Below are 25,148 nucleotides of genomic sequence, written 5' to 3' on the forward strand. Positions count from 1 at the left end.
GATCAGTTTATCCCATTTGCTGGGTGTCACCAGCTCCCATGCTGCCCTCCTAGCAGACCGCAGCAAAGCACCCCCCATTATTTTGATGCACGTTGAACGGTTTCAGCATCCTTAGGAAGTATGAAATGCTCTTCTTCTAGTATACAGCCTCGTTGCTGGGCTTTCAGTTCCAGTGCTCCTAGACTTGTGCTTCTCTGCCACATCAACATCCTGACCATGTAGTTGTCCTCTTACATCTAAAGTTGATCGTCATCTAACTGGTCTCATTTACATTCAAACATAGATGATCGTTTCCAGAGCACTCCACAAAATCATCCACTGGTGCAGCGTCCTCCTCCAGCCCCACACCAATACATCCAACCACTGCAGAACCGTGTCAGTATTTCTGTAGGTGGCATGAGCTTGTGCTGTGCTGAACGTTTGTCTCATTTGTTTCAGTGCTGAATATCAAAAAAGCATTTTTGTTTGCACTGACAGAGTATTCAAAGAAGAAACATATAGCATAGGATGTAGTCTTTTCAAGTTTGGATTTTGCAGTAATCAGATTAAATAACATTTTTTGTTATACTTTAGATTATGTTGCTAGCTGCTATATCATTTGCATTCAGTAAGTCAATATGCCCCTTTATTATTATTATTTATACTTCTAACCACCTTAGTCTGAATGTTAAAAAAAAAGAGGGCAGTAACAGCAGTTTCAGCTGAATCAAATGAAAACTGGGTTTGAAACATTAACCCTCTCCAGGCAGACGTTGCAGATTTGCAACAGTTAAGAACTAACAACCTGATTAGCCCACATACATATTTTATGAGTTTTTTTTTATTCAGAAGTACCACTGCAGGACTTGGTTGTGCATTAGCAACAAAAAACTTAATTTGGGCCTGAGAGGGTTAAACATATTTTGTGATTTTTCATCTATTCACGTCAGGTTTGATGCCTAAGAAGTAGATTTTTGAACATGAAAAAGGGAAGCAGTATTCTCATTATCCACTTCCATGATTTGAACTTATGGTTGGACTGTATCATTAGAATTACTATTAGACACGCGTTAACTTTCTAATGCCTGAGCTTAAAGATGCTAGAATATTATAATAATTATAATGACGGCTCAGTAGTCCTTTTCCATTAAGTTAGAAATACAGAGCGGATGCTACATACTGACAGGGAAAAAAGGTCTAGAAAAAAAAAGATCCCAAAAGTAGCCAACGATTATTTTACCAAATCTAAAATTTTAGAAATCAGTTTAAAATGGTTTTTCTTTTCTTAAATGTAAAAATAACATGCTAGTGTTTTCTGGAAGGATCATTTTCGGCTGAACACAACTTTAAAAACTAATAAGACTCCACAAAGTCCCAGTGAGAAAAGTAACCTTCAGCCCACAGACCTCCATGAAAACCACAATCCACGCGAGTTGTTCTTAAACTTGGCCTTTTGTACAGGTAAAGCAAACAAAGCGTACAGTTACCTTTGATCAGAGCTACGCCGTTTCCCTGTTTACACTCAGTTTGCTAAGCTAACAGTCTGTGGGTTGTAACATCATATTTATGTAAGAGTGCTATCAGGAAGCAGAATTCCCCAAAATGTCAAAGCATTCCTATAAAGTTCCATCCCCGCGATGCTGGCTTGCGTGTCGGAGCAGTCCTTCACAATGCACGGGTGCTTGTCGGGAACACCTGATGAACACCGTTGGGTCAAACAATATGAAATGGGCCAGTCTAGAAAAACAGTTTTATTGATTTTATTAACAACTGTACATTTCTTTTCAGTGCCGACAGCATTTGCTACATACTTTGGTGTTACTCAGAGGGGACTGGTGCATTTCACCCCATTCATAATTTCTTGTGGGAAATGCTGACAAGAACCAAGAGCACAGTTTGAATTTTACACCACCTTGATTCACTAACTTGAGTTTTTCTGTTTATATTTAAGTGCCATTACCACCTCCTCATTCTTCTTTTTATTATTAACAAGCATCTACAGGCATCGAGCACGTCTGTAGACGGACCAATCCGCGCAGTCAGTCGGGTCAAATGTCTGCCTGTCTCCCCGTCACGGCCAAACAAACACGTTCCAGGAATATTGATAAGATACAAAGGGCAGAGTAATTCCAATAGCACAGATTGGACTGTTTGAGTTTGGTCTGTAGCCAGGAAATCAATGGAGCAATTCAACATCCACATTACGTCAAGTTAGCAAAAAGCACATTGTCATTCAGTTTGTGCCCGTCGCTGTGCTTCTGCTGCCAACTGAGGTCCAAGGGTTAGGCTGAGCTTAAATGTTTCCCCATCTCCCTTAAACTAACAAGGTAAAACAAACAGGGGAGAGATAGCACAGACAGAGCAGTACACTTAGTACACTTTAAAAAGAATTTCTATATATATATATATATATATATGAATGAAATTTACATCCATGTCTTTTCACGAATCATAGTGCACCGTTCGATCCCACAGTAGTCCAAAGCAGCCGAAGCTCCATCTCACACAGAAACCGTGATTTTTGTCCGTAAGAGCACTGTGACAAAAAGGCCATTTAAAAAAAAAAAAAAAAAATCTACAAGTTTGGTGCTCCTCTGATTTCCAAAAAAAAAAAAAAAATCAGCCTGCAGAATGTGCTTTAAGAAAAACAAAGCGCAAAACTGTTAAAAAGTTCTCATGTCCCACTCAAATATCAAACAGAGTGGGAGGGGGAGAAAAAAAAATCACCACAAGTACACCCAGGACATGAAAATATATATATTTTTATAATATATATAAAATGTCTTATTTATTCCAATATGTACACTTTGCACAAGATGTCTGGGGAAGGAGTTTCTCACAATGAAGCGCTGCTTCACCAGGTTACATCCAAATATTCTTGAGGAAAGAAAAAAATCAAAAAAGTGCAACCCAAAAATAAACCCAAAGACAAAAGGACGAAAAAAAGTTCATTTCTTTCCAGTACAAGCATCCTCAGGCCGACAGCGCCTCTGATTTCCACGAGTACACTTTGAGAAATCTGCAGCCCGCAGACGGTTGGTCAGGGAGAAAACTTTAATCTCAGTAGAAGTGCTGAAGCAGAGCGGAAGCCTCTTTCTCTCTAGTAGATGACCTCGTAGACGGTGGCCTTCTTGTCACCGGATCCTGTCACGATGTATTTGTCATCTGCTGAGATGTCGCAGCTCAGGACGGAGGACGACTCCTTCGACTGTGGAAAGAAAAGAAAACAGGATTACCACTGAATATTCCAAGTCATCATTTCTTTTGTGTCGGTTTTCAGGTTCTCAGTCTTGGACTCAATATTTTAACCACAAGGAGAGAAAACTATGTGATTTGTTCAGCACCATGTGGGTACACAGCTGTTTAATTCAGTCAGATTACTCATGAATTAGCTGCCCAACTGTCCTTCAGGAAGAATCGGCTGATGTCACATTAGCTCAAGGACAAAATATAAACCAGAAATCTGAACTGGAAAAGCCTCGGCTTGCATTTTAAAATTAAGAAACAAAACTAATGAGTTGTATACAAGTGCAGTGTGAGATTAAAACAATCTGAATTTAGCCATTTTTCCAGCCAAAATTATTCTAGGACCCATCGGCCTCTCTTTGCACTGCAGCTCCAGTTAAAAAGTTTGGACACACTCGCTCCTTCATGTCCAAACCTTCGACTGGAGCTGTGTGTTCGTAGTTATCCAGTTACCTGGAATATGCTGGCACCATAAGGAGTCCTCCATGCATTCAGCAGGTTGTCCTTCCCTGTGCTCACAAACCATTTACCTGCAAACACAGAACACACCTCTTTAGAGTACAATCCAATGTGTGTGTGCTGAGAGAGACACACAAACATGGTCACTGCTGTCCTTCAGTCCTGCAATAGAGCTGTGCAGAACACAGCCAACACGTGACTGTAATAACATCATCAATGGCCATAAAAACCTGAAGGGGAAAAATTGCCACTACACCAGCAATCATAAAATGCCCATAATGAAGGAGACTCGCACCACTTCCTCTTAGATAATTATTTTAATCACCCTCTGATTAATTACCCAATTGACTATTTGGCTAATGATTTAATTAGTGACAGCGCGAGCTCTGAAGCAGTGAGCTTTATTTGAATGAACTAGTTCTGTGGCGGCAGAGATATGAGACGGTGCTGTGGGGGGTCTTCGGAGACTAAATGAATATGGACATTTCTAGGAGAAGTGCAGCAGTAAAACCTCATTTGTCTCAGCCTCAAACTGGAAACCAGCTGGTCTGCCTAACAGGCACAGTGATCCTCGCTAAAAAGCATTAACAAATTTCCCTAATGATCCTGTTTGTAAAGTAACTTCTCCCATGTTCACGCGTACAGTCCTCACCCCCTGAAATTCAGACTCAGTCATGTGAGCTGCATAAGTGTCACATTTCACTTTTTACAAATAAGCTGCACTCATTAAGAGTTCATAAAAATATTCTGAAAAGCAAACAAACAGCACTTTAATCACATTCAGTCATTTCTGGATTTACACAAATGGTGGTCCTGTTTGTTTTTATAGTACAGAGAGTAGTAACCAGCTGCACAGAGACTGCAAAATCCTGGCCAGGCAGTGTGTAAAGATGTGGTTTCGAGCCCAAGCGGCTGTCAAGACAAGTTAAAGATCCGGAAAAATCCATGTTCACCACATTTAACAGGCGGCCAGGTCAGGGATGTTAGGTCAGGAGTCCAAATTCTCTCACCAGTACCCCCCAAAAAAACCTATAGAGTAGCAGACTAACCACCAAGCGTCTCTAAATATTTCACATTTTATGCATTTGTTTAACTTTTCAGTTATGTTTTCTTAACATTGCTAATACATGTTAAAGCAAGCATTCCCAAGCTGACTTTTTTTTTTATATACAATTCTGGTTGTTGGTACCAAAACCCCGTTATCAGCAATGGTTGCTCATTGTGAATGCAGAATCAATCAAGACCACATCTTCTCATCGACAGGTATGTGATACCTGCCACACACACAAGAAGATTACAATAGCTTAACATATTTTTGTACAAAAAACAAGCCAGTTCCTTTTTTTTTTTTATATAAATGAACTGGCTCTGTTTGGGTGCCATGATGGTTCAGTGGTGAAAACTGTCCACTTGAAGAAAGGAAGTTTGCGGTTTGAATCCAACAGTTGCCTTTTCTTTGTGGTGCTTGCGTGCTGTCCAAAGTCCTGCACGCTAGGTCATTTCTAAAGTGGATCTATGATAGCTGAGACAGGCTCCATGCCAACGTGACCCTTAACTGGATAAACCATTAAGAGAAAGGATGGAGAGCGCAGCTCACTGGTATTACTCATCCTCTCTGCTGCTATGACTACACTTGCTGCTCTACAGGTACTTATGTTAGAGTACACGTCCACTATAAGCAAAGACAAGTATAGTCACCGCATGATTAGCTTTTGTTTGTAGCACAATCATAACATTTCGCTATCATCATGTCTGTTTGCTTCATGTCTGTCCCTGCTTGCAGGTTCTGTTACACGTAGGGAAGCATTGTTGTCATCAGCTCGAGTAGCACACAATTTCATGTACATCCCTCATTTGGTCGTGCCGTCCTTCGTGTGGGAGTATAGGATTCATGCCAAAATCTGGCGCCACTCAAACATTAAACACTATAATTGCCAGATAAAAGTGAAATGAAACTTTCTTGCTCACAGGTCTGTAATATATAAACAGCTCTTCCTCTAGTACTTACCACAGTAGGCGAACTTGAGTGAAAGAACGCAGCTTTCGTGCAGGTGCAGCTGGTACTTGTCAGGCTTGGTGTGGTGGAGCACCTCCACATTGCTGCTCTCCATACCCACGGCCAGCCATTCCCCAGTGGGACAGTAGCCCAATGAGAAGATCTGCAACAAGCACAGAGCAGGATCAGCAACAACATCAAAGCAGCCAAGAATCCCCTAACCAGAATCATTAAAACAACCCTTAACTGCTACTTCTAAACTGAATGCCTAAGACATGTCAGAAAGGTTACTCAGTACTATAACTGGATGTACAGAAAAGTTTTTTCCCCCCACTTTTTGTTACCTGTGAGGTAAAGTCATGCTGCTGGAGCTGTCGCCCTTCCCTCAAATCCCAGGAGCGGACCGTGTTATCGAGTCCTCCGGTCCACAGTTTGGTCCCGTCGTGGGAGATGTCAATACAGCTGGCTCCATCCGTGTGGCCCTGGAACTGCCTGGAACAACAAGATGCCAAAAATTAGACCAGGAACAAAGAAAGTTCTCCATGCAGGTGTCTTATGTTGACGTTTGGCCGTTTTGTTAAATGCAGTGTTTAAAACAAATCCCCTGCTCCAAAGTACTGACCTGACCAGGGTCTGGTTATGGAGGTCCCACACAGCGATGTTTCCATCGGAGCAGCAGGAAAAGCAGACCTTGGCGTCAGGGCTGATAGCCAGTGCGTAGCAAGCTGGGGCAGAGGAAGTGAGCTCAGCCTTTATGCGGGGCGTCTGTGAGGCCAGGTCCCAGATGGTCAGTGTGCTGGCCTCGCCACCCACTATTAGGGTGCGGCCATCAGGCAACAGCTTGCAGGAGCGGATGTAATTGTCTCTGTTCTGGAGCATAAACAAAGACAGGGTATCGCCCCAATCTTAATGACTGGATATAATCTGTGTGTTGTGTTTTTTTTTCCTACATGTGAAATATCTGCATAATTAGTGATTTGAAGAAGACGGTTATATTTCTGCTGAAAAGCAAAGACATCAGCGACGCACATCAGTGTATTAATTTAAGGCTTCCTTTTTTTAAACTCAAAAGCAGATTTTCTTTGACAAGTTTTCACACTGTAGCCGACTCTTGTTTCTGATACAGCGAATATGTGGATGTCAGCGTTAACAAGAGATGCAGAAAGAACGTGTGGGGCTGCAGCTGTTGGCCAGGCTCCGAGAAAGCAAGAAGACAGATCAATAGGACCGTGGGAGCTCTTGGTGGAATTAAAACAGCACCCTGATGACTTTATAAGACCCGATTGCACTCTGGACGAACCTTAAGGGTGTTGGAGGCCAGACGAGTATAACTGCATGAAGCTACAGTATCAAAATGAGAAACGGGAGGCAGTTGGGAGGAAGTAATGAGCTGGGTAATGGCAGACAGGGTTGGCCAATCAGAACATCATTACTCAGCAGGCTTTTTTTCCCCCTCCCCCTCCCCTTACCAAGGATTATTTCAGCACAGCAGTGAGACACTATGCTGAATTATTCACATCTGTGTCTGCTGGGATCAGGAGGAAAGCTACTGGGGGATGTGGGGTCAGGCTACATTTGATGCTTAAGAAAACTCTTAATGAAGTGACCAATCACACAGACTTCATGAAACATGAATGCATTATGTCTGTGCTCTGGTTGGAAGCCTTACAACAGCTAGTCTAATGACACGCATCTAAATCACATTTCACACTTTCTCCTCCTGAGACTTCTAACGAAATAACAAAGTTACCAGGCAGTCGAGTTGGGACACTGGGCTCTTGCTGCCTGGCTGGCTGATGTCCCAGATCTTGACACAACCCTTGCCACCGGTGTAGACGTGACGTGTGGGATTGCTGATGGTGACGGCGCACACCACTTCCCCGTGGCTGAGTGTGTTGATCTGGCGAGCGTGCCGTGGGATGCCTGGCCCTATCAGTGCATCTGGAGGGAAGGGCACGGGCTGCATCTGACCATCTGCACTTACGTGAAAAGAATAGGCTCTGCAGAACAGAGAGGAATGGAAAAGCTCATTAGAAGTTCAAGCAATCCATTAAATGCAAATCTAGTTTAAACACAAAACCTAAATACTCACGGTTTTCCTCCAGAAATGGAAGTGAGGCTGGCTGGCAGCCCAGAGGCTCTCATGTGAGGATGTGGGTCGAAGCCCGCCTGCATGAACAAAACGGCGGAACAGTTAGCAAACAACCTGCAAAGATAAATCAGGCTAAGCTAACATTCGGATTGCAGCCTTGCTTTAGGTGCTTACGCCTCGGGGAACCCTTGTACCATTGTTTCCAGGCAAATCCCTTGAAAGGCACAGACTGAGCTTCACTGCATACAGCGGAGCTTTGCACAAGGCTATAACATCCCACATGCTAATGCTAATGAAGGGCTCAGAGATTTTCAAACATGGAGATGCATTTGAGGCCAAGATTTATGTATTTTTCTCTAGTCTTTAGAATGCTAACTAGCCAACATCAAAGTAAAGGAGCTGGGCCGTCTTTCTACTTTCTCATTATGTACACACAACAAGCTGCAGCCAGCCAAGCAGAAATATTCACAATGAGTTATGGAAATGCAGAAGGAATGCTCAAGTTTCTCAAAGTCATTTTGCAAACACAACCTACTGTAGCGGCGGATAATAAATACAGCTGTTCGCGAGGGCTGCCGTTATCTAACGGGCAAATCATTATTTATTCAGATGTGTGTGATAAATCCTCATTTTCACTAATAAATGCTTTATAGAAGCTGGAATAGTTACAATTGGCGAGCGTCCGTAGGCGGCGGCGGCTGCAGCGCTCATCTGTGGGGAAATGAGACCCGGATACACGCCAGGACTCGTCAGGGATCCGTTCATCTCGTGATGACCCATCATGGCAAAGGGAGTGGCATAAGAACCGGCGATGGACAGGGGGGTACGCAGGGCTGGCGCGGCTGACGGAGAGAAAAAACAAAACAAAAAAAAAACAAACAAAAAAACCCAGATAAAGATAAATATAAAAACCTCATAGAAGAAAGAATCATTCATTCTGTTAGGCATCAAACAATGATTTGTTACAGTGAGCGCAGGGTTGCATTGAAAATTGCATTACATTACATGGTTAGGGGGTTAGGAATTGGGAGCAGCTTTGGGTGAGGTGTTTTTGTCAAATTTTAAAATGAACTTTAAATGTGAAGGAGATTTTTTTTCCCCTTGGTCCAATAAGACCCCAGTCAAATTCAGTTGAAATTCAAATTATTAGTTGTTATGGTGGTTGGTGCTGGGAACTATACATTTTTCCTAACAACCAGTCGGTGCTGGCTTGCCTGTGGGCCTGTATGACTGGATGTGACATTTGGATGATTTGATTACAACCCCCCCCCCCAAAAAAACAAAAACAAACAAACAACAGTATCTTGCAGATACTCACCCAATGCCTCCATCATGCCGGACGGTTTGCCCATAGTTAGAGGCCGTAGTCCTGGAGTGGTGCTTGTTCCAGGTGTCGGCGCCTCGTTCCTCGGTGTAGGCGTGTTTGACTTCAAGCTTGGCGTAGATGACTTGTCATTCTAAAAAACAGAGATAGTCTTCAACTTTTAACCTCAGTGTGATTTGGATCCTATTACTGAAAGTTGTAAGTTCACATGTGCGTGCACATACACATGGGCACACAAACAGCATCCATACCAGAGTTCAAAATCCCCCACAGAGTCAAAAATACCCTCACTGGCAGGAAAATCCAGAGTGACAATCTGAGTGGACGGCTTGAGGTAATCCAATCTAACACTGACACTTCCATTACAGCCATGGTGTGTGTTTGTGTGTTTGGGGGTACGGATATAAACCTTTGCTTAGAAGTCAAGCTTATTAGGAGTGGCTAGACATTCAAGATGATGTCCCAAACACCTCTTATAATTAATCCAAATCCTTCAATGTTTGGCAAATGGGAGGCTGAAGAAGTGGGGGTTTAGCCTAGTGACATTATAGGTGGAGAGAGATGATGTGGATTAAAAAGCTATCCTAATCCTTAGCTTTACAAAAAACATTTCACTAACATAGCCGTGTCAGTGAACACTTCAGTATTAGAGAAAGTGGGAGTTGGAAGGAGAGAAGATGAGTTGCAGCATAAAAAGACAGAGACAGCAGTTCCCCCGCTGCTGTGTCTCTGGGTTATTTACAGCCTGAGGCCGAGGGAGAAATGACCATTTATTGGGTAAGCCATAAAGGAGATTGAGAGGGCTGAGCCATAGGGTTTGATTTCCTGAGAGTGCATCTACCCTCTGCCCTCGCAAGCCCCGCATAAGAGCTAACTGCTAAGCCTGCGTATTAGTCTTTCACACAGACATCCACTTCACTTGACAAATGCTCTTTAGTGTGTCAGTTCAGCCTCCCCTGCCCTTCCGCTGTAACCTCCTTATTTCAGCTTCTCTCTAGTCTTGCAGCATGTCACTGACACTCACATGGGCGTGGTCCTTAGCTTTAGAGGACGGCGTGCTGCCCGAAGAGGCGACAGAGGCGGGGCTGTTGGGGGCAGCATCTTTCTTCAGGACTCGTGATTTATCCAGCCCGTTTTCAGGAGGGGAGTGAGCGGGGCTAACTCGAGGGGTGGCCGGATCCTACAGAGTTAAATGAGACAGACAGAGAGCGAGACTGAGCAAACAGACTGGAGGAAAGCCACTGGCATGTACATGTAGGTCAAACAAACCGGGGCCTCATGTGCAAACACAGATAAATATACTCATGCACGTTCACATTCTCCTTCTCACACACACATGCACGCACTTCTCATTCACCTGTCACCCCCTTTTTCTTTGTATTCTTTGTCGCACTTTCTGCATGAGTGGCAAAAGAAATACAGCAAGTAAACACACACTCATCGCACACAACCAATATTTTGATAGACTTTTTGGCAATGTGGAAAGGTGTTGAGGCTTCGGCAGACAAAAGAGAGCTGTGTTTAGTTTTGTGTTCAGCCTTCACACTGAAAAATGTGACTGAGCAGCTCAGTTTAATTGCAGTCTTACCTCATTGGAGACATCCACCACCAAGTCATCACTTTTGTCTCCATCACTGTCCTGAAATGACGGAGTAACGGGTTAGCTCACTGGGACGGCAAAAATTACAGCATAAACCAAAGTGGTCCACATTCTTGACAGACCAGATGTGAAGACTGAGAATGAATGAGCTACAGGGTTATTTGCTGCACACAGAGAAAAGTTCAAAATGCTAAATGTAACACTTTGCCACAGTTTCTAATATTTACATCTTCAATGAAGTGTCTTTGGGAGAACTTTGCAACCTGGCATTAATTTTAACTAATATGAAGACAAGTCTGTGGATAGAAACAGTATGCACATAATAAACTTTGCATTTAGCGTTAAGTAAGTTTCATTACTAAGCTAACTGAATAAACTCAGGTATACCCTTCCAGGAAAACCGCAATTAGCAATTGAAAGGTAAATTTTGAAACGAAACAGGCTACAAACATCATCATTTTTTATTATTTGGACGAAAAGTAAACAAACACTCACATATCTGCTCATGCTGTCTTTGTCGTCCACTTTGCGTTTCTTGGACTCGAGACCATAGTCTGATGAGCTGCGGTGCTTCTCGCTTGCTGCCCGCAGGCTGTCTGATGGCGAAACTGAGTTATTCTGCCAACAAGAACATGCAGACAGACCACATCAGTCTCCAGTTCCCTTTTAGTCTCTTTAAAACAATAAATATCCTGAACTATATGTGCTTAGAGAGCTATGAGGACATTACGGTGTGTTGCATTATGTAGAATTGCATTTTAATAAATCTCTGAAACAATCTTTCAGCACTTTAAGCTGCTGTCTTGGCAACCCAATATTGCAAATGAATGGAGTTATCGGTTGAGTGGAGCCTGTGATGTAGAGCAAACTCTTTTCTGCCAGATTGTGCCCTTCAGCAAAGTCACTGTTTTGTAGTTTAAATGCAGCAGGTGACAAACCTTGATGAGAGGCGCATGCTACCGAGCAGTGCGTTTTCACCCAGAGAGGACTCTAGTGCCCTTTCCTTTGTCAGACCAGTAACACTATTGGGTGCAAAGCTAACTGGACAACAGTCCTAGACTGAGGAAACAGCTAGCGCATAAACACAGAGAACACCAATGGGAGAGTGGTACACAAGGTGATGAAAGAGCAGAGGCAAAGAGGAAAAAAAATTGAAGCATGCACACACACAAGAAAGCCAGAAACACGCTACCAACTCAAACTCAACAAGCCACATTCATAACAGTACTGCATAACAGTAAGTACATGCAAATAAAAACAAAACTGACCACAAAAACCAAGTCTAAGGCTGCTGCTCCTGTATGTGTGCTTATCTCTGTAATGTGACAGGTCACAGTGAAAAAACACTGACTGTAGAGTTCATGAAAATGAACTAATGTTTTTAAAAAAGAGGAAGCAAAGAAAGAGGCCACTAAGGGAACCTGGACCAGAGAGCAAAGTGAAAGAGGGTGCTGCCAGCAGAGAAAAGAGCCATGAAAGAGAGAGTGAGAAAATGAAGGGGAAAGGAAGAAAAAAAAAAAACCAGAAAAGAAAATGAAGGCAGACAAGAGAGCAAAACAGGAAAGGAACTTGGCAAGCAATGAGAGCATAGCAGTGTGGCAATGAGTCCTCCCCACTAGTGGGAATGCTCGGACAGGCTGGCACTCTCTCAGAAGCTGCAAACAGGGTTTTTGTAGTCTGGGCGCTGGTGTGGTGGGGTGGCACTGCCAAACAGGCCAAAAGGCAGGGGGAGAAGGAGGGAGGAAGTGTAGGCGAGAACACCCTGAGGATAGCCCACACTGTTAGGTAGCTCAACAAATCCCTGCCTTCATCAGAGACAGAAAGGCCTGGTGAAAGAGGCAGTAGGGAGGTTTCTGACATATTGGCTGACTCAAAAAGAAAGAACAGCATAGAAAGGTAACAGCTTGAAAACCTAGTGAGATAAAAACCTCCTAAATTGAGGAGAGTGTGAGGAAAAAAAAGTGTGCTGGAGGAGTTAACAACATACACTTCCACTACAGTTGCCCAACCATTTACGCTAACCAAGCAGCTTTTGGCCTCCTCCTCAGGTTCAGCTGCTGCTGTGGAAGAGTTTTAATCTGGTTTGGTGCAAAGATAGACCGATAAAAATCTACTGCAGCCTGTCTGTGTATCTGAAGCCTTTCAAGGATTGCTTAGACTCAATAACCCTGCACTTGCCTCCAACTCCAGTATCAGATGACCTGACACAAAAGGACAGGAAGACTGTGTGCGCAAACTGGAAAAGAGAGGGAGAAGACTGTGGCGGGGAGATCAGGTAAGGTGGCGTTGGCAGCCGCTCGTCACCACATGAGAAGAGGGACGAGTTTGGGTTCCCTTCAGACATGAGTGGGTCCATTCAGGATGGTCAGTCAATGGGAACTCAATCTGGCCAAGCAGATCCAACAGAGCGTTGCACTCTGGCTAACTGAGAGCTTTAAGCTAGCCCAATAAACAAGGACCTTAACATGAGAAGGAAGAGACTGTGACGGCGAGAGACTGGAGGGTGAATCAAAAAAGCGCTGGAAAGGAATGAATGACTAAGATAAGAATACAGAGCAGAAAAATAATAGAATTAGCAAAAGAAAAGGAGACAGGTAGATAAGAGGGGATGTAAAGAGCCAGGTAGGGGACACATGCAACCAGTAAATCCTTTAAGGTGGTTAGGGATGAAGAGAAGGAGAGTCAAAGTCGCTTTTAATTGTGCTGAAATTAAAGGAGGTTGCTGACTACTAATCCTTGCTCAGTGATTGGAGTCATTTTCCACCTGGATTAGATGGCACTGGCTTATTTGGCCAGACGTAATTATTTGATTCAGTCAGCTTATACCCCTGTGACTACAGCAGTGTGTGTGTGTGTGTCCGCACATGAGTTTCTATTGAACAAAGAGCTGTCGTCTATGTAAAGACACCTAATCACCAAACACAGTAAGCAAGAGAGCGACACACAGGAGACGGAGAGTCAACGTACCGTGCTCGACTCGCGTTCTTTCAGAGGAATGGCCAGGGGCGAGTGAAAAGATGAGGGGCCAGGAGAGAGAAAAGCAAAACACAAATTAGTATGGGTGTCACCAGGATTACTCATATCAGCAACTCAGCAGTATTGATTTTGATACCACTTGGAAGACATGTTTAATTTTCATATTTAAGATCAACAATTATTAACCTGATACCTCAATTGCTGATATGTTAATGGCTTTTAAAGCCTTAATACTAATGGTAAAGGAATGATTACAACTTATGTTGTCTTGTGTCAGAATAAACTATTTTCATGCTGACACAATCAAGGGATTGACAAGAAAAACATCTAAAATCTAATATAAAATTTTTTTTGTCACACAAGCATTTGGTACAAAAACATTTAAAAACCTATATTGATGTGTTTCACTGATTAATATATTTGGCTGGAGAAAGCAGTGCTTGGCAGCTACAGTTAGCCATCATCCCTAAAATGCCATAGGCAGCGTGTTTGTGTGTGGCAGGCTTTGCTCCTCACCTCGGTGCTCCAGGTCGTGGTGGTTCTTCTCATCCTTCACAGGCAGGTGGGCTTGGCTGCCAAGAGCGCCTAGAGCCAGCAGGCCGGAGCCAGCGCCCGTCACGGGGGGGATGCCGGGCGGCTGCAGGCCTGAAGGGTGAGGGGGCAGTTGGACCGGGGGACCGTGGGCAGCGTGAGAGAGGTGCTGAGCCTGAAGCTGCTGCTGCTGCAAACAAACGCAGAGAGACGAGAGACACGACAGAGGACAAGTGGGTCGGCTGGGAAGTGGATCCATGAATGAGCACACTCTGCTGCATTAGAGCTGGCTTTGACGACATTCAGTTGAAAGCCAAACAGTTTATGCGTAATAGCTGCCTGCAAGTGTCCGCCAACATGTGGATCCAGCTCCACCAGGAAATAGTGTGAAATACCAATCACTACTTCCCAGAAAAACTGACAGGTGTTTGAGTATAAAGATATTCAATTTAAATTCCTATTAAAGAAAGCAAATCAGAACAAGGAGGAGCTGCAGCCACATGATATTTACCATTTGAGGCTTGAGCAACACTTGAATTACAAACTGCCCCAAAAAGGCTGTTTCACCAGCGATGTAAAAGTTAGCAAACCCGTGCAGAGTTTGCACACAGATGACTCATAATGTTCCTCCTCTGAAAGGACCCCGACCTCACGTTTGTTCTACACGTCTGGTTCTCTTTAAAAATCACGCTCTGCACTCATTACCACACTGATACGCTTATCACTGCAAGCTTTACAAATTGCTCATTGTTTTGGTACGTGACCTTTATCTGACAACTGTGTTTGACTCAATAACACGTCACCTGTGGTCGCCAAAAACGATACAACGCTTTTGTTCACTCCCAAACCGCTGTGCTTCAATCATAGCTGGGACAGTTAAAAAAAAAAAAAAAAAAAATCAATAGGTCTACACTTGAAAACCTCAAAACCTTTCAACACTCTGGAAAACCAAGCAAGCATGCACTCCTTCAGCAAAATGCTGTTAAGCAGAGACGGCGGAGAACACACACGGCTCCCATGACGCCCTGAATGTGTCTGTGAGAGAAGCAACCAGAGAGGAGAGAGAGTAGATAGACAGGAGTTAAATAGCCACTCAGGCAAGAGGGAAGCAAGTGCTTTAAAACAAGATTAAATAACACTTAGCACATCCATCAACTGCCTCTCCAAAAAGGGAGAAAAAAAAAAAACAACATGATTGCTATTCTGCTTGCTAGACAGAACTTCAATAAGCTCATCCATACATTCATTACATAAAATGGAGAAACTAGACAAGGGTATATCTAGTGACTTCCCACATTTAAAGGCTTATTTAGCAGTTGGCCATTATTCAGTCAGCTCATTATGCCGAGCTGGACCTGAAATCGCACAATGGATATAAGCAACTGAGGGGTGGCATTGTTAATCGATATTGTACTGCTTTGCCGAGCAGCCTATTTGTTGTGAAAAAAGGGAAAAAGTGAGAAGGGGGAAAAGAAAAAACGAGAGAGAGAGGAAGGGGCAGCCAGAACAAGAAAAGGAGGGAGAGGCAGAATCAGAAAATAACAAGAGAATGAAAGAGAGTGAGCGAGGGATTGAGGCAGGGACGTCCCTATTGAGTGTGCCTAATGAGGAAAAGCGTGCAGGGATCATTATCAAGAAGCCTCATTAGCGAGCTATGGCTGAGGAGGAGGAGGAGAGACGAGGGAAGGGAGTCGTGAGGTGCAGAGAGAGAAGAGAGAAGAGAGAAAAGAAAAAAAAAAAGAGGGGGAAAAAAAAATTTCAGAAAATAAATTGCCTCCAATTCAATATTCATGGATAAAGAGCTGGCTTCCTTTCACACTTATCTTTTTTCATTATGTGTAAATGCCGCAGCAGCTCAGGCAACTTCCACAGGAAACAGGCAATTAAAGTTAACTAGGCGAAGCTGGCTCCCTGCAGAACAGTACTGTCAGGTGGAACAAGCATCAACAGCACCAGCACAAACCAGCTGGCACCCTGGCTTAATAAGTCTGGCAATGATCGCCACATTACCCACTTATTCTGTGCTTTACAACAGTTTCGAGCTCATCGTATCTTCTTCGGTCGTCACAACAAAGACTCTAAGATTTGGATTACAACCTATGTTTGAAGCAGAATACAGCAGTGGAAGAACGGGGGTAACATTTCTGAGGTTAGTCGTCAAATAAAGAGATAACGTTCTGTCAAATGCACAACACCAGAGTCGGGCAGAGTAGAGGCCAAAAATAACCTGACACGCCCCAAGCTGTCCTTTGTCTCCAAAAGGCATCATTCCCCTTCACAAAAAACAGACATTTCATTGCAAGCTAATCATTCAAAACCCTCCTCTCAACACTGACCGTGAAGGCTGGGTAGACGCCACGAGGCGGGTGCAGGTGCTGGGTCAGAGGAGAGAGCAGAGATTCAGAGGTAGGGCTGCACCTGATGGCTATTTTTAATACAATCATTTATTTTTCCTCATTAAATCGACAAAAAGCCCCAAGTGATGAATTCAAATCGGATGAAGACAACATCTCACAAAAGCCGGTGATAAGTCAAAGCATGTGTAAATTTGGACACTGTAGTCACACTATGTAAATGTAGACACTCTTACTCTGTAATAAAAGACATACGCATAGCCAAATAAAACATGCAAAGGAGAGGAGATCGCTGTTACTGGAGTGACAACAGCAAAACTTGACGCTGTGAAGGTTTATGTCGTGTTCTGCGGATTAGCATTTACATGATACGTGATAAGGAGCACACCGGCTGTAACTGACTTGTTAACCATTATCCCAACTACAATCTCGCCCTGTGTCAAATTCATGGAAATGAGGGTAGGAACATGGAAATGAGTCTGCACCTCTGACACTTGTCAAATCAGACTCAATCATACGCTGCTTCTGGCCAAAAACTCATGCAAAATAGGGGAGAGACCAGTAGAGACCAGCCTTATGATGCTGTAAAAATTATGCTAATCTAATTATTTTTAGCCCTTTTATTTAGGAACGACTTTTAATAAACTACACTACCAAACCAGCTAGAAAATTGACCGATCAGCTTTCCTACGGCATAATGCTACCTAACAGATTTGTTTTTATGAGTGAGGCCCACATTGAAAGAAAAACTGTTTTTGGCCTCAGTCACTAACAGCTATTAAGAGAGGGTGGGGTGGTTCTGTTACGTACTCCATACAGTATGTGTGTATGGATTCTTTACAGTCAGGTTGTCTTTACATGACAACCTGACAGTACAGCAGGTGGTGCCTGCAGGGCAAATCTCTAACTTATGCATGTCTCAAATGCACTTTCTGATCCAACTGAGGTGAACACTCCCTGAGTTTGATGCTCCGAGTGTTTCTGAGGCTCTAATGTTGAGACGCTAGAGCATCACTGCCTCACCCACCCTGTGGGGGCATGGAGATTGATCACCTGCCATCTTTTCAACCCTATAATTAAGCCTGTTTTCCTGAGTGTATTATTGTGTGTGTGTGTGTGTTTCAGGCTAGCCCTGCCTATCTTTAATGAAGGCAGGGTCAACTCCTGTTGTGGAAAGGACTTCGTTGGGAAAACCCCCCCAAAAAAAACATAGAAGCGCCAATAGTGGATAATTACCCTCGGCTCCTGGCTCATTAAACTAAACCGAATTTTAAAATCCGCTGCTCAGTCGACAGCCTCCGATCACCATGTAACCTGACTATCAAAACCAAATACGCATGTATGTTTTTAAGAAAAGCAAATGCAAGATCCGGGCAGTGCACAGGCTATATTTCAGAGTGGATTTTTTGGGGAAAGAGTTTCCCTGTACTGTCTGCTAGATTTAAACATCTGGGATTTTTATTTGATTTTTTTAAAGAAATAAGCTCCAACTGTTAAGTTAACCAATGTGATTTATTCGCCTACTGTTCATATTAACAGCTTTACAAATAAACAATTTAGTTCTGCTTACTTTTTTAAAGAATTAAAAGCAAAACATTGTTGCAGCTTGTCCCAATCATTTGCTCCATTAAATATTGGATTGTAACAAATAACGCCTGAAATGAAAACTTTATTTATTGTCATCATAATTCAAACAAACAAACAAACTTGTTGCACTTTTTACCCATAGCAACAACATAAATAGCTAAATTAAGCTTGTTAAATGACATGACTTAATTATAGAAGCTGTGGCAACCATCAGGGAACAATGTAGTAAACAGTAGGGAGGAAAAAAAGATGTTCCTGTTCTCCCTATTCTTCCACAACTGCCGAAATCTTTTATCCACTACACCTTTCAAATGCTTAGTACCTGCTAAGTTCATGCTGCTGTAATCTCTGTTGTAATCACAATGGCTTGTCCTGACCTGACCACTCTTAATTCCTCGAGCTATTGGGTCAGAGGTAGGGGTAAGCCTGTTGGCTGGGTCCTTTTATCTAATTAAAGTGCAGCCAAAGTGAAATCTGAGAAACACCATGATCTGATCTCCCAGTCTGGACTGTGTTACTATATATCAGATGTTCTTTGACTCTGGCTGAGAGGAGGAAAATCAGAGCGGAGCTGCAACCTGGGTGCTGACGGGTCATGGTTAACCAACAATCAGAAATTACAGCAAAAAAAACAAACAAACAAAAAAACGCCATACTGACAGCACATTGCAAACATTGTCAACTCAAATAAAAACATAATAAACCACTTGAGACCAGGGCAAGTCTGTACAAGTGAAGAGGACGTGATGTTACTAGTAGCATTCAGTCTAAAAACTCAAATGCCACAGACGGGTGAAAGAAAATTGCTGCAGATTAATATGCTAAGCTACTTTTATCCCCTTTTCACCCCCATTTCCCCTGTGAATCTATTGCCCTTTTCCCCGGTTATTCTTGACATGCGACACTTCAGCCAAAGCTTAGAAAGGTCAAATACACCCGTGAGCAAAATGTAGCACGCTTCAATAATCTACATATCTCTATCTGAATGCTGGTCCTCCTTCACGTATGCAGTTTTGCCTCTGGTCTCGGGTCAAATGAAGGAAGAAGAGGGGATATACACACAGTCAGAGGCAGATTGGGAAGTCCACGTACCCCGATGATAGCATTCAGCTCAGTCATTGTCACCTGCTTGGCCCGTTCAACAGCCTGAGCCACCTGCTGTTGATGCTGCAGGACACATAAACAAAGATTAGATCACTGATGGAGAAGAATAGTTCCCGCCTGATGGTTCATCTAGACAAGTAGACACTTAAGCTTGGGGGGGGGGCCTCCATAATGCACGATAGTCATTTAATGGCACTTATCGTCAATAAAACAACACATCAATGTACTACATAGCACTCAACATAATAGGAGAATCTTCTACTAGGTAAAACAAGACATAAAAAAATACTCCGTATTGTATTTGTTATATGTATTATAGAAATGCAGGTCAGAGTGAATCAAAGGAACACTGAAACTGAAATCTATTGTCTGGAGGTTTGCCGCTTGAGGCGTTTGAAGGTTTGCTTTCATTTCATTTCCTTGTGCATTAATTCTCATCTCAGTTTTCCAGGAAAGCCAGTTCCTTCAGAAGAACTGATTTATGTGTTTATGTTTGACTATTTGCTCAATGTTGACAGGATGAGCTCGAAAAGGGGCGATATTTTTAGAAGTGGTCAGTAGTTGTTTGACGTTTGAGTCAAATACATTATTTAGTGGGCTAAAACTGTCAATTTAAAAAAAGAAGGGGGGGAAAAAAAGGGTTTCCTCATTGTTATGTGCAGTGAATCATCTGTTGTTCCCCAGAGATTATCTGCACAATAGTCATCATCACAACTACAGTAACAGCAGAATGTGAAACAAATGAGTCTCAGTCTCATCCCTGAAATGCTGCTGGCTGGGTTGACACTCACCTCTTGTGACAAGAATGGCATGATCTGAGCCAGAATTGCATTGAGGCGCTTGGCAATCTCAGTCTGTAGGAGAAGAGACAGAAATGATTAGAATGACATCCTTCCAGCATACTGCATGCCTCAGACAACAGAATAGCCAATAACATAGCACTAAATGTTGCAGTGTCCATCCGGACACACCATGTATTTCTTAACTAAACTGGGACCGCCTTAGAACAAATTTGCTTCCCCCTTTCTCCTGCCTCCATTAAGCTCAGGCCTTATTTCATTAAGGCCTGAAATATGCTAATACCATCTGGCTGGAGAAACCCTAATGAGGTCCATACTTCATAATTACGGCCCATACAGAGGGGGGGGTAGGGCGTGCTGAAGCAGACAGGTTAACTCTGGCCCTATCTATCAGAGGCATCTTTGGTATCGACCACAGAATATTAGCTGGCAGAGTAAGCTGATACTGGAGGGCTCACCATACATGGAGCACTTTACAGTGCTGCATTTGGTCAAATGGATATGCTGTGCTGCCCGCCTACCGCACTTGAAGGTCCCTAGACATTTTGCCCAAGCCCATTTCCTTTTTTTTTTTTTGAATCTGCACTTTCCATAGAAAGAGATGAGGAAGATGCATAGGAGAGGAACACAAAAGTAGAAAGCAGAATAAAAGAGAAGTGGTGGGGTATGTGTGGGGGTGATGAATGGTGAAGTGAAACCCTCTGATGTGACACTAAGGTAATGTGGTTTGACTGGACCGGGGGAGGTGAACTAATTGATTCTGAGAGATTAGGGGTGGAGGCCCAGCAGGTGTGTGTGGGCTGAAGAGGTCCTTCCCGCCGTTTTATACGATGCTGCACTTCACTCATTTTCTCCCTTAACCTTGTTTGACTGTGAAAGGGGGGGAGGGAGGAGGTGCCAGTAGCTTTCTGCACAGCCTCTGAGGAGGGGGGAGAAACGAGAAAAGAGGGAGAGAAGAGGAGGAGAGAGACCTTTGCTGGCCTGTCAGGAATTATCTCACAACCCCCGTCTGACCTCAGACGCACTGTGCTTTCTCCCCTCCTTCCTCCTCCAAACGCTTCTTCGCACCCCTTCACGCTAATCTCCACTACTCTCTCTGCCCTCCCTCCTTCCTCTTCCTCTCATCTCCCCCCTCTTCTGTTGCTGGGGCAACACTATCTGGCACGGCTGATCGTTATGTAAATTGGGCTGGGGCTCTGACCAGAACAGCCTGTAAAATCATATTAGGCGCAGCACAGAGGCAGGTCATTAAATTGAATTTTCGGCCTGTCGATCTGATCAGCACGGGAAATTAATGAGGGATAACTGGGAGACTGGAAATGGGGGTGGTGATGGTGGTGGGGTTCTTCGGAGACTCATAAACCATCATCATTAGGGGAGGCTGGATACAATGACACATGGGTAGGGTGAGAGTGTTTCAGTATCACACCACTTCTCTGGAAATGGCTGCAAGGGGAGCAACATGGGGCCTGTAGAAACGGCGTTGCGCTGATACACTCGGCTATTAGAGCAACCACCATACAAACCCTCCCTCACGCAGAAAGGCATCCATTTGTTCGGTGCAAATCACCACTTCAGAGCCACCACTTTTAAGCCAAAAAAATAAATAAATAAAATTCACTGAATTCAGGTGCACCTTTGCTTTTTTTGAGTTGTTTAGTACTGTGCTAAAAAACACAGATTTCTCTCAACAATTCATTCTGAAACATGAGCTGAAGCACCAGGTGCTTTGAGAGCTGAGCTACTTAAATATTCCCAAAACCCATGGCTTCCTCTGAAATACCCCCCACCCCACCCCTCCTCGACTTTAAATATTACTTTGGAGCCAGGAAATAAAACAATGGAGCAGACTTCCTTTGCATCCATTTCTGTTGTACTTTCTGGGCCCAATTTATTGCAGTGTCACACAGGACCGTCGATTTAAGAGATCATGAGGGCAAACACGGCTCGCATGTCAACCTGTGACTGTAAACCCCTCAACCGAATCGCTGATGCTGCCAGCTACATCTCATCCTTCCGTGTCGTATTTAGTCACTCAGCTCTGTTCAGACAGAGTTCATGCGTTAAGGAGAGCAAAACAGGCAGATGGCATATCTGCACGTCTTTTTGACAGCCAGCCATTCTGAAGGGTTAAAATAAAAAAACAACAACAACAACAAAAAAAACAAAAAAAAAACCTGCACACATTGATAACAAATCCAATGACTTGCAGCGCTCGTAACGACTCCCACTTTACTTTGCAGGCACTATTTTCCACAGTGCTTTTAGTGGCAGAGATGGGCACTGGAAAGAGTTTACTGTCACTTAAAGCCACTAAAAACAGAAGCCTTTGAGCTGGCAGAAGCTTTTCACTGCAGCTCCACAATTACAGGTACTCAGGGTTGTCTAGTAGCACCAGAGTTTGGAGAGGCTCTCACTCTCACTCTCTGTCTCTCTCTCTCTCTCTCTCTCTCCATTGCCTGCCCCCCCCCCCCCCGGTCAATGGTGCGTTGAAAGCCATTTGGCTGTTTGTCGCTCCAGGCATTAGCCCCCGAGTGGAGAGCTGAGTCTCTGACGAGGATTCAATTGGTGAGGAAAACAAGTGGCATATGATGGTGGGGGGTGGGGGGCGCAGAGATGGCTGTTTGGGAATTATCTTCTCAGCCAGAGCAGAGAAAGAAAGAGGCACTTAGAGGTATCTTGTTCATTACAAATGCATGAAGAATATTTTGCATGTGCATGTCATTCTATTTTGAGCACACACACACACACACACACACACACACACACACACACTTTTCTGCAGGGGGAGCATATGGAAACAGGTTGTTTTCCAACAGATTACATCTGATTTTGTTAACGCTCAAATCATCAAATACACAACATTTTTTTATGCTTCTTATTTCTGAATTATGTAGTTTACATGTACACACATATTCATGACAGGCCTGTCATCAGCTGGTTTTAGCGAGCGCGCACACACTCATTGTGTAATACTGATCTTCCAGTCCTTCTAGCCTGGCTATCAAAATAAAGCAGGTCTCTCAGCCTCCGGTAACCTCGTCAAGCTCCCTTGAGACACACACAAACACACACACAGTGTGTGTGTGTTCTCATAGTCAGTTTGTTTTGGCTTTGAGAAAGATCGGCCATCATCACCTTGGCAAACAATTCCAGGAATCCTGTATAAATTATTCATTTGCATAAGCTCTCCCGTCTCCCTCCCTCTGCTCCTCCTTTCACCCTCTTCCTCCAGGAAACGGACTTCACTCTCCTTGACAAAGCACTTTCTCTGTTTCCCTCATTCATTCAACAAGTGAGGAAATGGATATGTGGAGCAAATTCACAAAATGGCTACCCAAGGTGCAACTAAGTTAAGCAGCACAGTAGAAAAATAGAGGAATTTATTCATCAGGCTTTCTAATCATGTGGCACTCACTTTGCCAAAGAGAGAACATTTGAGAGAGAGAAAAAAAAAAAGAATAAAAAAAATCAAAATGTAGGCAAGCGTACGAGAGATAAACAGGGACCACAACAGAGAACAGAGGGAGCGAAAAAAAAAAAAAAACAAACAAACAAAAAAAAAAACACAAAGCATCCCCCACCACAAAGTCAGCAGGGCACGATGCTGAGGCAGCCTAATGAGCTGCACTAATTAAAATCACTTATTGACAGCAAGCGAGGGTGATTACCTCCACCCTGCACTCTTTGCCATCATAAGAGACACTGTCAAAACAAATTACCCCCCGGCAGACGCACAGATCCCTTTCATAGCAACTATTCAGCTCGGCGGCAGCAGTAGGGGAAACTGTATCTGCGGGAACTTGAATTGCAGTGTTTGTGTGTAAAGATTGATTGAATCTTTATTTTGAACATGTTGAAAAAGTATAAAAAAAAAAAAAATAGAATTAAAAGAGACAAATGAACAAAGCAAACAAAAGGAAAACGAGCAACCACAACTCCAAATAACGTCCATGTTCAAAAAGGAGCAGGAAGAAGCATAAGCTTATTTAAAGACACAACTGGTGCTACCATGTAAGGGATGGGGAGTAGATATTTATGTGCGCCCCGTGTTTATACCTATTCCCCCTCTCTTTTCAATCGCGCTCTTAGTTTATCATTTCTTTGCCACACTGCAATAAATCTTCAGCACAAGCGAAGTAATATGCCTGCCTGCATCCAATAATCCAGCCTCCCTCCGGTCGCACCAATAACAGGGACAGCTGAGGGGCATCTGTTTACCACTCGCTGATGTCACCACAGACACTCGTTCACCAGGGATGGGAGATCGTGTGTGTGTGTGTGTGTGTGTGTGTGTGTGTGTGTGTGTGTGTGTGTGTGTGTGTGTGTGTGTGTGTGTGAGAGAGAGAGAGAGCGAGCGAGCGAGAGAGAGAGAGAGAGTGTGTTGGGGGGGGGGGGGGGTGGGCATGCATTATTCAGAGATCTCAGTCGTCTCCACCGGGCTTATTGATAAACAAAGGAGATGCAGAGGAGAGGACAAGTCGATTAACCCATTTACCCTGAAGGCCCTCACTTCTTTCCTGTCTCCACCCCTTACCCCACCACCACACCCCTTTTTTTACCCACTTGTTTTGTCCACCGCCACCATCATCTAACCACAACAACCAGCTCCACCCCCACCCTGCATCACTACAATCTCCTTGTTGCTTTACAGAGAAACGCTCAGCAACGTGAAGGAAGGGGGGTGGGCAGCTCCACGATAAACTGTAAACACACCTAGTAAGCGCGCATGCACACACAGAGACACACACACACCACGTGCCTACAGAAAATGTCTACGCTTGATGAATTGCGCAGTGTGCTGCTGTTCCAACTGGGCTACCCTCCCACTGATGCCATTAACCTTCTGGATCTGAGGGCCATGAAGCCTCCACCCCACCCCTCTCCATCTCTCTCTCTCCCCCTCTGACAGACTCCCACTCTCATACATCATATCACACAGCTAATGACACAGGACCATCATTCACATCACATCGTTGGGGCGGCGGGGGCAGAAAAGGGAGGAGGGCGCAATGAAAAGACATAAGGGCGCCAAGAGGAGGTGGAGAAGGAGAATTAGGGAGGCAAAAGCGACTGAAGGAAACAGAAAGCAAGTGTGAA

The 25,148-nt window shown here is 43.8% G+C and overlaps 1 protein-coding gene across 11 annotated transcripts in view; it reads right to left on the reverse strand.

Annotated features, from left to right (window-relative positions):
• Nucleotides 1–1,732: 1,732 nt before the first annotated feature.
• The window catches only part of LOC308397953 (transducin-like enhancer protein 3-B), a 28,712-nt gene continuing 5,296 nt past the window's right edge, over nt 1,733–25,148 (reverse strand). The window contains exons 6-22 of one of the 11 annotated variants that reach the window (XM_080884257.1): nt 20,040–20,102; nt 19,207–19,311; nt 16,540–16,578; nt 14,188–14,390; nt 13,664–13,721; nt 11,192–11,314; nt 10,685–10,735; nt 10,121–10,276; nt 9,091–9,229; nt 8,442–8,614; nt 7,773–7,849; nt 7,431–7,680; nt 6,303–6,550; nt 6,025–6,172; nt 5,693–5,843; nt 3,679–3,755; nt 1,733–3,187 (exon numbers count right to left, since the gene is read on the reverse strand). In XM_080884257.1, the coding sequence (XP_080740383.1) occupies nt 3,080–3,187; nt 3,679–3,755; nt 5,693–5,843; nt 6,025–6,172; nt 6,303–6,550; nt 7,431–7,680; nt 7,773–7,849; nt 8,442–8,614; nt 9,091–9,229; nt 10,121–10,276; nt 10,685–10,735; nt 11,192–11,314; nt 13,664–13,721; nt 14,188–14,390; nt 16,540–16,578; nt 19,207–19,311; nt 20,040–20,102 (2,169 nt within the window). In that variant the 3' untranslated portion in view covers nt 1,733–3,079. Of the gene's footprint in view, nt 3,188–3,678; nt 3,756–5,692; nt 5,844–6,024; nt 6,173–6,302; nt 6,551–7,430; nt 7,681–7,772; nt 7,850–8,441; nt 8,615–9,090; nt 9,230–10,120; nt 10,277–10,684; nt 10,736–11,191; nt 11,315–13,663; nt 13,722–14,187; nt 14,394–16,539; nt 16,579–19,206; nt 19,312–20,039; nt 20,103–25,148 lie in introns of all 11 variants that reach the window. The other 10 variants (XM_080884259.1, XM_080884258.1, XM_080884261.1 and 7 more) reach the window with 10 other exon arrangements.

This window comes from Rhamphochromis sp. 'chilingali' (genome assembly GCF_963969265.1).
Source record: "Rhamphochromis sp. 'chilingali' genome assembly, chromosome: 6".
In the NCBI taxonomy this organism is placed as follows: Eukaryota; Metazoa; Chordata; class Actinopteri; order Cichliformes; family Cichlidae; genus Rhamphochromis; species Rhamphochromis sp. 'chilingali'.